The 13,829-nt window shown below is 40.0% G+C and overlaps 1 protein-coding gene across 2 annotated transcripts in view; it reads right to left on the reverse strand.

Annotated features, from left to right (window-relative positions):
- The window catches only part of AMPD3 (adenosine monophosphate deaminase 3), an 89,219-nt gene that overhangs the window by 12,717 nt on the left and 62,673 nt on the right, over positions 1–13,829 (reverse strand). For both annotated transcript variants that reach the window (XM_053720591.1, XM_053720590.1), the window contains exon 10: positions 10,550–10,676. In XM_053720591.1, the coding sequence (XP_053576566.1) occupies positions 10,550–10,676 (127 nt within the window). The remainder of the gene's footprint in view (positions 1–10,549; positions 10,677–13,829) is intronic.

A 13,829-nucleotide genomic window follows, 5' to 3' on the forward strand; every position in this document is an offset into this window, starting at 1 on the left:
GAAAAAAATAATATGAAATGGACATTAAAGTATTTTTAGAATATAAATATTATATATCTGAATTTATTACAGAGATACAACATACAAAACAACCAATATACAACTTATAAAATGAATGTTTGTAAGCATGTAAAACTAATTTTGCTAGCAAAATTAACAGAATTTTGCAATTTCACAGCACTCCAGGGAGATGTTTATGTTCCCTTCTCTGATTTGGCCAATCAGATGTAAACTCATACGCCAATCTAAGCAATCACTGGTTAGCATGTAGTGGTGTGAGTAAACCTGCAGCATAATTGTGTTATATGCTATCCAGCTTATCTAGTGGTAGTAGAATAGTAACATTAGCAGAAGTAAATGACAGGAATAAATAATGTATGTACGGTGCGTGTCTTGTACACAACTTCTTGTTGCCATGGCATTAGTAGGCTTCAGGTTCACCCTATACCAGGTTGGTGTATTAGGTATAGGAGCAGCTTGATGACACTGAGACTTCTGGCACCAGAACTCATGAATGAGACTCTAACCCAGAAAAACCTCAATAAATCCGGTTATTCTCGTCTGGTGCCACAACTCTGCAGCTTTGGCTTCTCTCCACCAAACCTGATACTACAGCCAACAAAGACATACAGGGAGCTTGATGTCTTTTAACCCTTGGTAGCCAGAGTGTTAGCATGTGATTGATGTAATTCAAAATAGCACCAAAATGTGCAGCACTAGTGGGAACCTCAGCATTTCATATGTGCTATTTTGTAGTTTGATATTCACATTGTAATGGAAAACTGTGCTGTAGATCCTTGTGTTACTTTATTAATGTACCTTTTACTTAAGTGTAGAATCTTCAAACCTACTTAAATTGAATGTGATATACCTGTTCATTATAGCTTTTTTTCCATTTGTTTTTCATTTGTTTAATTACTTAGGAACAACGAAAATGCCAGAAACCAGAAAATATTGTAACATCAGTCAGCTGGGTTGTTTTTTTAATTCATTTGCCAGTTTCATTGACTTATTTGGATAGTTTTAAATCAATTCAGAAGAGACACCAAGTTGCTTTCCCAAGATTTTTGCTGTTATTGAACCAGTGACCTGGGATCTCTGTTCCTCAGATTACATAAAGCAGTACATGCATTGAACTAATGATATAATTCTACAGTCCGTAATGTACAATCAATACATAAACAGACCTGAGTTTAGTTGCTTTTGTTTTTAAATATATGCAATTGAAAAAATAAAAATAAAAATTGTTTATTTCCATAACGAGAATTTGCACAATCTTTCACCTAGATTACGAGTTTTGGGTTAGAGGCTGTGCAGTGCTAACGAGCAGTTTATGCTCACCGCTCGCTTACAGACGTATATTACGGGTTTTTACAAACCAGACAAGAAGTGAGCGTTGAGCAAAATTTTGCTCATTACCGCACCCAATACCAGCGCTGCTTACGTTAGCGGTGAGCTGGTGTAACGTGCTCGTGCATGATTTCCCCATATGAATCAACGGGGAGAGCCAGCTGAAAAAAAGTCTAACACCTGCAAAAAAGCAGCGTAAAGCTCCTTAACGCAGCCCCATTGATTCCTATGGGGAAATGTATTTTATGTCTACACCCTAATGTGAACCCCGAGTCTAAACACCAATAATCTTAAACTTATTAACCCCTAATCTACCACCCCCGACATCGACGACACTTACATTATAATTATTAACCCCAAATCTGCCGCTCCGGACACCAGCGCCACCTACATTATACTTATGAACCCCTAATCTGCTGCCCCCAACATCGCCGACACCTATATTATATTTATTAACCCCTAATCTGCCACCCCCAATGTCGCCGCAACCTACCTACACTTTTTAACCCCTAATCTGCTGCCCCCAACGTCGCCACCACAATAATAAACATATTAACCCCTAAACCGCCGCACTCCCGCCTCGCAAACATTAGTTAAATATTATTAACCCCTAATCTGCCGGCCCTAACATCGCAGACACCTACCTACATTTATTAACCCCTAATCTGCCGCCCCCAACGTTGCCGCCACTATATTAAAGTTATTAACCCCTAAACCTAACACCCCCTAACTTAAATATAATTAAAAGAAATCTAAATAAAAAATGCTATCATTAACTAAATTATTCCTATTTAAAACTAAATACAGTACTTAACTATAAAATAAACCCTAAGCTAGCTACAATATAACTAATAGCTACATTGTAGCTAGCTTAGGGTTTATTTTTATTTTAAGGGCAAGTTTGTATTTATTTTAACTAGGTACAATAGTTATTAACTATCTAATAACTACCTAGATAAAATAAATACAAAAGTACCTGTAAAGAAAAACCTAACCTAAGTTACAATTACACCTAACACTACACTATAATTAAATTATTTCCATAAATTAAATACAATTAAATACTATTAAATTAAATTATCTAAAGTACAAAAACCCCCCACTAAATTACAGAAAATAATAAACAAGATTTTTAAACTAATTACACCTAACTAAATATAATTCATTACAATTTAAAAAAAATATCTAAAGTACGGGAAAAAAAACACTAAATTACAGAAAATAAATAAACTAAAAGATTTTTAAACTAATTACACCTACTCTAACCCCCCTAACAAAATTAAAAAGCCCCCCCCAAAAAAAGGCCTACCCTACACTAAATTACAAATAGCCCTTAAAAGAGCCTTTTGCGGGGCATTGCCCCAAAGTAATCAGCTCTTTTACCTGTAAAAAAAAAAAAAAATTCCCCCCCAACATTAAAACCCACCACCCACACAACCAATCCTACTCTAAAACCCACCCAATACCCCCTTAAAAAAACAAACACTAACCCCTTGAAGATCACCTTACTGGGAGAAGTCTTCATCCAACCGGGCCGAAGTCCTCAACGAAGCCGGGAGAAGTCTTCATCCAAGCCGGGCGAAGTGGTCCTCCAGACGGGCAGAAGTCTTCATGCAGACAGCATCTTCTATCTTCATCCATCCGGCGCGGAGCGGGTCCATCTTCAAGACATCCGACGTGGAGCATCCTCTTCATCCGACGGCTCTTCTGGAATGAAAGTTCCTTTAAATGACGTCATCCAAGATGGAATTCTATCAACCAATCGGAATTAAGGTAGAAAAAAACCTATTGGCTGATGCAATCAGCCAATAGAATTGAACTTCAATCCTATTGGCTGATGCAATCAGCCAATTGGATTGAGCTGGCATTCTATTGGCTGTTCCAATCAGCCAATAGAATGCAACATCAATCCTACTGGCTGATTGCATCAGCCAATAGGATTTTTTCTACCTTTATTCCGATTGGCTGATAGAATTCTATCAGCCAATCGGAATTGAAGGGACGCCATCTTGGATGATGTCATTTAATGTAACCGTCAGATGAAGAGGATGCTCCGTGTCGGATGTCTTGAAGATGGACCCGCTCCGCGCCGGATGGATGAAGATAGAAGATGCCGTCTCGATGAAGACTTCTGCCCGTCTGGAGGACCACTTCGTCTGGCTTGGATGAATACTTCTCCCAGCTTCGTTGAGGACTTCGGCCCGGTTGGATGAAGACTTCTCCCGTAAGGTGATCTTCAAGGGGTTAGTGTTAGGTTTTTTTTAAGGGGGTATTGGGTGGGTTTTAGAGTAGGGTTGGTTGTGTGGGTGGTGGGCTTTAATGTTAGGGGTGGAGTTGTAATTTTGTTTACAGGTAAAAGAGCTGATTACTTCGGGGCAATGCCCTGCAAAAGGCCCTTTTAAGGGCTATTTGTAATTTAGTGTAGGGTAGGGCTTTTTTTTATTTTCAGTGGGCTTTTTTATTTTGTTAGGGGGATTAGATTAGGTGTAATTAGTTTAAAAATCTTGTAATTTGTTTATTATTTGCTGTAATTTAGTGGGGGGGGGGGGGTTGTACTTTAGATAATTTAAATTAATGCAGGATGCAGTCTCAGAATTGTGATGGCATCACTTATTATTTAAAGGGCCTCTGTTCAGTATGCTTTGCCTTTGCGTTTGACTACCAGCTCTGGTTTTGACTCCTGGCTTGTTATTTGACTTGTGGACTTTTTATTATTAATAAAGGTGTGATTATTTTTGCACTTCTCGTCTAAGTCTGATTCCTGGCACCCTGACATTACGCAAAGGCCATGAATCCTGATGGTGCTAATAATCCACCTTTACCTGCCATCATTTACAGGATGGATGAAAAGGATCACCGCTTGGATCAATTTGCACTAGCCCTGCAAACCCTGCTGACTCGCACTGCACATTTGGACCAAAGTGTCCCACAACTTATGGCTGCTCCTGTTTCCGCTGCTGCACCTAGTCCTACCAGGAGCATGTCTGGTTCTGCACCTCTACCTCAGCGATATGGAGGCGATCCTATTCAGTGCAGAGGGTTTTTGAACCAGGTGGGCATTTACTTTGAGATGTTACCTCAGGCGTTTCCCTCTGACAGAGCTAAGGTGGGATTTCTCATCTCGTTACTCTGACACAGCTCTTGCCTGGGCTAATCCCTTGTGGGAGACTAATAAATCTGTGATTTCAAATTACCCTGAATTTGTGGCCTCCTTTCGAAGGGTATTTGATGTTCTGGCTCGCTCCTCCTCTGCTGCTAAATGACTCATGTCCATTCAGCAAGGTACAAGATCTGTTGCTCAGTATGCTATTGAGTTCTGTACGCTTGCCGCAGAGGTTGGTTGGAACAATGAAGACTTGTTGCCGCCTTCTTTCATGGGCTCTCTGATGCAATTAAAGACGAAGTTGCTGCCAGAGATTTACCAGAGGATCTCGAGGCATTGGTGTCTTTTTTTATCCTAATTGACACCAGACTAAGAGAGAGACCATATTTCAAGGAGTGCTTGCGGAAGCCTCCTGTTCCGTTCTCTCCTACGTGTTTGTTCCCACCCATGCCTCCCTCTCCTCCCATGCCTCCTGGTCCCAAGTCACCAGGTACTGCTGAGCCGATGCAGTTGGGATTCATGTGTCTCTCTGCGGCGGAGCGGGCCTTTAGGAGGAGGGAGGGGCTCTGCCTCTATTGTGGGTTACAGGGCCACCTTTTGTCCTGTCCTACACGGCCGGGAAACGCTCACACCTAAGGTCCTGTCGGGGCAGACCTTGGGTGGTTTATCCTCGTTCCTGGAACCGCTTAAGGAGAAACCTTTGGTCATGGTTGTCCTTTCCTGGGTGGACTCCTCCATAGTCACCCAGGCTCTTGTTGACTCCGGTGCTGCAGGCTAATTCATTGACAGTGCTTTTGTATAAAAGCACTCCATTCCCGTTTTGCCTTGGTCCGTTCTGCTTGCTATTGAGGCCATTGATGGCAGGCCCCTTCAGTCCGCACTCGTTACTCACGAAACTGCTCCATTGTCCATGGCTGTTGGGGCTCTCCATTTTGAAACCCTCCAGTTCCAGGTGATAAACTCCGCATTTTCCGGTTGTTCTGGGTTATCCCTGGCTCCAAAAGCACAATCCCAGTCTTGACTGGAGCAGGTCCGAAATTTTGTCGTCATTCCCGCAATGTATTTCCACTTGTCTTCGGAAACCAGTTAAAGTCTTGTGCACTTCTTCTGTATCTCAATTGCCAGAGGAGTACCGAGAGTTTCTAGATGTTTTTGACAAGGTGCGTGCCGGTACGTTGCCTCCTTACCGGTCTTACGATTGTGCCATAGACCTGCAACCCGGAGCCATTCCTCCTCGGGGCTGGGTTTATCCTCTGTCTGTTGCAGAGAATTGTGCTATGGAGGAGTATGTTGCCGATGCTCTGTCGTGGGGATCATCCGCAAATCCTGCTCTCCTGCAGGGGCTGGCTTCTTCTTTGTGAAGAAAAAGGGTGGCGAGTTAAGACCATGCATCGATTATACGGGTCTTAATCATCTTACCATTAAGAATGCTTACCATATTCCGCTCATTACGGAACTCTTTGACCGCCTCAAGGGAGTTACGGTCTTTACTAAACTTGATTTGAGAGGAGTGTACAATCTCGTTAGGATCAAGGAGGGCCACGAATGGAAAACAGCATTTAACACCTGGAGCGGGCATTATGAGTATCTTGTAATGCCCTTTGGCCTATGTAATGCTCTTGCTGTTTTCCAGGAATTTATTAATGATGTCCTACGAGATATGTTGCAACAGTGTGTTGTGGTATATGTAATGCTCTTGCTGTTTTCCAGGAATTTATTAATGATGTCCTACGAGATATGTTGCAACAGTGTGTTGTGGTGTACTTAGACGACATCCTCATACACTCACCCACACTTGAGACTCATCGTTCTGATGTTACACGGGTTCTTCAGAGACTACGTGAGAACAGCCTGTTTTGTAAACTTGAGAAATGTGAGTTCCATCAGACTCAAGTAACCTTCCTAGGTTATGTTATCTCCGTTGCAGGGTTCTCCATGGATCCTGTCAAGTTATCTGCAGTTCTGCAGTGGCCTCGCCCAGTGGTCTTCGGTCTATTCAACGTTTTTTGGGGTTCGCCAATTACTATAGAAAGTTTATTAAAAACTTTTCTTCCCTGGTCAAACCTATCTTAGACATAGAGCAATTCTGAGTATAAAAGAAGTTAAAACTGTTTAAAGAAACAATGCATTGTTGAACAGGTAGATACTGATTTGCAAAATGATGAGGATGTTAAGAGGTTCTTTTCAAAGTGGTCTATATTTATAAAAACCCTCCCTGTCAGGGAGATTTAACATTTAATATACCCATTTAGAAACACTGAACTAGTATTATTAGGGATTTGGTGATTGATTTGCTTTTCTTTTCCCCTTTCCTTTTTTTTATTTTTTATTATTTTATAATTCTACCGGATGCTATAAAAGATTAAGGCTACTTAGGATTAGGGAGCTATTAGAATAATGAATAGAAAGACTTGATGGAGCATATGTTAAGTTGCCGTTTATTTTTATTTTTATTGGGGAAGTAAGTCACGAAAGACAAAAATTAACTTGTAAATATTCCCCAAATATGTAAACATAAAGAAAATGTTTTGTAATTTTTTTCCTTCCTCCCTTTCTTTTCTGTACCCTGACTGAAATATCAATAAAAATTAAAGTTAAAAAAACAAAAAAAAAAACAAAAAAAAACAAACAAAAAAAACCTTTTCTTCCTTGGTCAAACCTATCACAGACATGAAACGTAAAGAGAATGATCCACTCCATTGGTCACCTACTGCCATTAAGGCCTTTGATAGTCTTAGGACTGCCTTTGCTGCCGCTCCAGTTCTGGCTCATCCTAACCCTGTCCTGCCTTTCATTATTGAGGTTGATGCGTCTGAGACTGGAGTAGGTGCCCTCTTGTCTCAACGTCCTACACCTGATGGTTCCTTGCATCCGTGTGGTTTCTTCTCTAAGAAATTGTCTCCAGCGGAGTGCAATTATGAAATTGGCGACAGGGAATTACTGGCCATAATTTTGGCACTCAAGGATTGGAGGCATCTTCTCGAGGGTAATAGCATGCCAGTGCTCATTCTTACTGACCACAAGAATTTAACTTATCTATCTGAAGCAAAACGTTTGTCGCCCCGACAGGCCAGATGGGCGCTATTTTTGTCTCGGTTTAATTATGTGGTCTCCTACCTGCCTGGTAGTAAGAATGTTAGGGCTGATGCCCTCTCTCAACAATTTTCGCCTTTGTCTAAGGAGGAGTCTGTACCTACTCCTGTTATACCTCCTGACCATATTTTAGCTACCATACGTACTAATTTGTCTTCTCCCTTGGGGGAGGAGAGCCTGGCTGCACAAACCAATGCACCTCCTGAGAAACCTAGTGGTAAGTGCTTTGTTCCTGAGAATCTTCAAACTAAACTTTTGCACACTTACCACTATCCTAAAGCCACAGGTCACCCAGGCAAGCACCAAATGATTTGGTCTGTCACTCGACAATTCTGGTGGCCAGGTCTTCATTCTGATGTTGCTGCATATGTTGCCTCCTGCTCAGTTTGTGCACAGAATAAGACTCCTCGACGTCTTCCTGTGGGTCTTCTTCAACCTATTGCTAATGGTGAGCGTCCTTGGACACATCTTTCCATGGACTTCATTGTCGAGTTCCCTGTTTCCAATGGCAATACTGTTATCCTTATGGTGGTTGACCGTTTTTCTAAAATGTCACATTGCATTCCCTTGATGAAGTTGCCTACAGCTCAGGAGCTTGCTTCAATTTTTGCCCGGGAGGTCTTCCGTTTACATGGGTTACCCAAGGAGATAGTGTCGGACCGGGGTAGCCAGTTTGTTTCCAGATTTTGGCGTTCCTTTTGTGCTCAAATGGGGATCCAGCTTTCCTTCTCCTCGGCATATCACCCTCAATCCAATGGGGCTGTGGAACGGTCTAATCAAGCTCTGGAACAGTTCCTCCGTTGCTATGTCTCAGATCACCACAATAATTGGTCTGAATTGTTACCTTGGGCAGAGTTTGCTCGTAATAGTGCTATTAATGCTTCCTCCAAGTTATCCCCGTTCATGGCGAATTATGGGTTTCAACCATCCTTGTTGCCCGATTCATTCATGTCTCAGGGTATTCCGACTTTGGAGGAGCATCTCCAGCAACTCAGTTCCACGTGGGTGCAGATTCAGGATTGCCTTTATCGTTCTATGCAGCGCCAAAAGTTCCAGGCTGATCGTAGGTGTCTTTCCGCGCCTTCCTATAAGGTTGGTGAGAGAGTTTGACTGTCCTCCCGCAACTTGAACCTTCGTGTGCCTTCCAATAAACTGGCTCCCCGTTATGTTGGTCCTTTTAGAATACTCCGACGGGTCAATCCTGTGGCCTACGCTCTTGACCTTCCTCCTACAATGCGCATCTCCAATATTTTTCATGTCTCCCTCTTGAAACCATTGGTTTGTAATCGGTTTACCACTGTGTTTCCTCGTCCCCATCCTATCTTTGTTGACAACCATGCGGAGTATGAGGTCAGCAGCATTATTGACTCTCGTATGTCCAGGGGCCGTGTACAGTATTTGGTTCACTGGAGGGGCTACGGTCCGGAGGAGCATTCTTGGGTTCCCTCCTCTGATTTTCATGCTCCCACCCTCCTCCGTGCCTTCCATGCCCGTTTCCCCAATAAGCCTTTTGTCCTCCTGCGGGGGAGGGGTTGTTGAGGGGAGGGTACTGTCAGGGTTTTTTCCCTGTTTTGTTTGCCATGTTCTGCTGGCAGCCATTTTACTCACCTCTCTTGCTGACTATGGTGCATTGTGGGGGATGCTGCTCATTTCCTGCACTTCCTTTTATGGCCAGACTGGTGTGCATCATCTGTGTGAGACAGGATGCAGTCTCAAAATTGTGATGTCATCACTTATTATTTAAAGGGCCTCTGTTCAGTATGCTTTGCCTTTGCATTGTCTCTGACCGGTTTGTGAGAGTTCCTGTGTATTATCTGGCTGTCTGACGTCCTTCCTGGTTCCTGATCCCTGGCTTGTTCCTGACTCTGCTGTTTTCCTTGTTCCTGATTCCGGCTCGTCTGACTATTCGCTTTGGCTCCTGACTCGGCTCGTCTGACTACCAACTCTGGTTTTGACTCCTGGCTTGTTATTTAACTTGTGGACTTTTTATTATTTTTTATTATTAATAAAGGTGTGATTATTTTTGCAGTTCTCATCTCAGTCTGATTCCTGGCACCCTGACAGGTGTTTAGTGTTCCTTTAAAGGGACATAATACTCATATGCTAAATCACTTGAAACTCATGCAGTATAACTGTAAAAAGCTGACAGGAAAATATCACTTGAGCATCTCTATGTAGAAAAGGAAGATATTTTACCTCACAATCTCCTCAGCTCAGCAGAGTAAATTCTGTGTAAAAAGTTATACTCAGCTGCAGGTAAAAAAAAAAAAAAAAAATGAAGAAATGAAGAAATAAACAGCAGCCAATCAGCATCAACAGTGCTGAGGCAATCAACTCTTTTACTGTAATCTCATGAGATTTGACTTAACTCTCATGAGATTTCATTGTAAACTTCCTTACACTGAAGAGGGAAATAAGATGAGTGTGCACGAAAGCTTGCTCCTTCCAATGTCCCAGGACAGACATACTGATTTGCTGCTTAGAAGTCCTTTACAATGGGATGTGGCTACTGAGAAACTTTTGAGGTAAAATATCTTTCTTTTTTACATAGAGATGCTCAGGTGATATTTTCTAGTCAGCTTTTTTACAGCTATGCTGCAGCACTTTCAAGTGTTTAAACATTTTGGTATTATGGCCCTTTAAATGAGAAATAGAATTTACTAGATGATGTGAAAGAAGAGGATTTGTATGAAGAAGTTTGCTAAGTTGCAACAAACTGTATCAAATTGTAAAATAAAGTGTTTTTTTCCCCAGTAACTACTGTATAATTTGGCAATTTCCTATATGACATGTTGGTTCCTTATTTTCTTTAAAAAAAATAATTAAATAAATTGGAAACCTGAATCACACAATGAAGTTAAATAGTATCTTGTTTACAAAACTGGTTCACCTAACTTGCCAAGTAGGTGGTGGGTAAATATGCCCAAGGCATCTGGAAACTGAATGACAAAGCCAGCCCTTTCCATACTAACAGAAGATTTCATGTGTTCAATGTATACTTACATAGTTCAGGAAAAGATAGAGCTCTTTGTGATCAGAAGGGTTAATTGTTGCTTCAAACAATGGTAAGAAGATATTTTCCAACATTTTGGCAAAGTCTGGAAGAATTTTCTTTGATCTAAATATGTCACTAGAAAGATACAAGGCAATATCCAGTTAGTTGACCAAAATAACAGCAGAAAGGCAAACTGTAAGGTAATATATTTACAATTAACAAGTGCTTCTAAGCAGACCTAAGTACTTAAGGGGACATAAAACACATTCGGCCAGATTACGAGTTTTACGGTAAGAGGGGTGCGTTGCTAACTTGCACTTTATTCTCACCGCTCACTTTCCTACAGCGCTGATATTACAGGTTTTTATAAACCCGGCGTTAACAGGCAAGAAGTGAGCGTGGAGCAAAATTGTGCTCCATACCGCACTCCAATACCAGTGCTGCTTAAGTCAGCGGTGAGCTGGTTTTACGTGCTCGTGCACGATTTCCCCATAGACATCAATGGGGAGAGCCATCTTAGAAAAAGTCTAATACCTTCAAAAAAGCAGCGTTTAGCTCAGTAACGCAGCCCCATTGATTCCTATGGGGAAACACATTTTTTGTTTACACCTAACACCCTAACATGAACCCCGAGTATAAACGCCCCTAATCTTATACTTATTAACCCCTAATCTGCCACCCCCGACATTGCTGACACCTACATTATACTTATTAACCCCTAATCTGCCACCCCTAACATCGCTGCTACCTACATTATACTTATAAACCCCTAATCTGCTGCCCCAACATCGCCGACACCTACATTATATTTATTAATCCCTAATCTCCCTCCCCCAATGTCGCCGCAACCTACCTACATTTATTAACCCCTAATATGCCGCCCCCAACGTCGTTGCCACTATTCTAAATTTATTAACCCCTAAACCTAAGTCTAACCCTAACACCCCCTAACTTAAATATAATTATAATAAATCTAAATAAAATTACTATCATTACCTAAATAATTCCCATTTTAAACTAAATACTTACCTTTAAAATAAACCCTAAGCTAGCTACAATATAACTAATTTAGGTAATTGTATTTAATTTATTGAATTGTATTTAATTTAGGTAATTTATTTAATTGTAGTGTAGTGTTAGTGTAACTTAGGTTAGGTTTTATTTTACAGGTAAATTTGAATTTATTTTAGCTAGGTGGTTAGTAAATAGTTAAAAACTATTTAGTAATTATTCTACTTAGTTAAAATAAATACAAACTTGTCTGTAAAATAAAAACAAACCCTAAGATAGATACAATGTAACTATTAGTTGTATTTTAGCTAGCTTAGGGTTTATTTTATAGGTACATTTTTAGTTTTAAATAGGAATAATTTAGTTAATGATAGTAATTTGTATTTAGATTTATTTTAATTATATTTAAGTTAGGGGGGTTAGGGTAAGACTTAGGTTTAGGGGTTAATAAATTTAGGATAGTGGCAGTGACGTTGAGGACGGCAGATTAGGAGTTAATAAATGTAGGTAGGTGGCGGCGATGTTAGGGGTGGCAGATTAGGGGTTAATAATATTTGACTAGTGTTTGTGAGACGGGAGTGCCGCGGTTTAGGGGTTGATATGTTTATTCTAGTGGAGGTGATGTCCGGAGCGGCAGATTAGGGGTTAATAATTTTATTTTAGTGTTTGCGATGCGGGAGGGCCTCGGTTTACGAGTTAATAGGTAGTTTATGGGTGTTAGTGTACTTTTTAGCACTTTAGTTATGAGTTTTATGCTACAGCTTTGTAGTGTAAAACTCATAACTACTGACTTTAGAATACATTACCAATCTTGACGGGATAGGGTGTACCGCTCACTTTTTGGCCTAAAAAAAAAAAGCTTGTAATACCGGCGGAATGGAAGTCCTACTGAAAAAAAGACTATACGCAAATTGCGTAAGTTGATTTGCGGTAAGGCCAAAAAAGTGTGCAGTGCCCCTAAATCTGCAAGACTCGTAATACCAGCGGTAGTGAAAAAGCAGCATTATAACCTGATAACGCTGCTTTTTCAGCTTACCGCAAAACTCGTAATCTCGCCGTAAATAAATGCTAGATAAAATGATGCATTCTAAGAAAAGATTAGTCTGAGAATAGCATGTAGATGTATTTTTTAAAGTTTTATTAGTTGTTTAAATATTGACAAACTAAGTGTAAAGTTTTAGTATCTATAAAACGATGGGAGCTGCCATGTTGTAACTTAGGTCACTAGAGTGTTCAGCCAATGGCTTTGCTTTGTGTAATATAACAGTGTTCTGCACTTCCATTTCTAACAGGAACTGAAAAGCTCACAATTTCAGAGTGAAATTACAGGAAAAGGGGACACAATTAATAATGTAAGTATATTGCAGAGTTTTTTATATATATATATATATATATATATATATATATATATATATATAATTTATCATTGTATATCACCATTGCAAAGTGTTTAATGTCCCTTTAAATGGACATTGCACTCAAAAATGTTCATATGAAATATTATAATTTAAACATGCTAATGCAATCTTTTTACCTGGAAAATAAACCTGAATTAAAAGGATCAGCTGTGTACTTCCTGCTAATGTTTATTGGTCAATAGATACTTCCTACTAATGTTCATTGGCTAAGAAGTACAGGAAGTATGTATCACCCACTCAGCATTTTTTTTTTAAAAAGTTTACAATTTACACTGCTGTATTAATTTCAATTTAAACAGCTTTTATCTCACATTTTTTTTTAAAGCAAAAAAATACAACAAAAAAACCTCAGTATGCCTCGGGGATTAAAGTGTATATTTGTTATAAAAGGCTGTTAGGCACAGATTATTTACAATAGCGTTCAATAAATAAAGCAAAATCTTCCCTGTTATAAATAGGATGCATTTGCAGTATAAAAGCCCCATGATATTACAGTTAATAGTTTGAATGGATAGTTTTCTTTCAGAACTGTCATCCTTTGCTAAAACCACAATCAATTTTCAGGTATCTGTGTTTCCTGTATGCTTTCAGTCAGTCTGTATTAGAAATAAAATACAACCCCTAAGGAGCTATTTCTACAAATGTATTAGCTGATTGCAAGAGTATGTCTTATTGCATCTAAACTTGAGGTTTTCTGTCTCTGCAGTAAAAGCACCTAACTAACACTTTGTATCCTTTAAAGGGACAGTCTACACCAGAATGTTTATTGTTTTAATAGATAGATAATCCCTTTATTACCCATTCCCTAGTTTTGCACAACCAACACTGTTATATTAATACACATTTTACCTCTGTGATT

Source organism: Bombina bombina, chromosome 7 (assembly GCF_027579735.1).
Source record: "Bombina bombina isolate aBomBom1 chromosome 7, aBomBom1.pri, whole genome shotgun sequence".
NCBI classification, from domain to species: domain Eukaryota; kingdom Metazoa; phylum Chordata; class Amphibia; order Anura; family Bombinatoridae; genus Bombina; species Bombina bombina.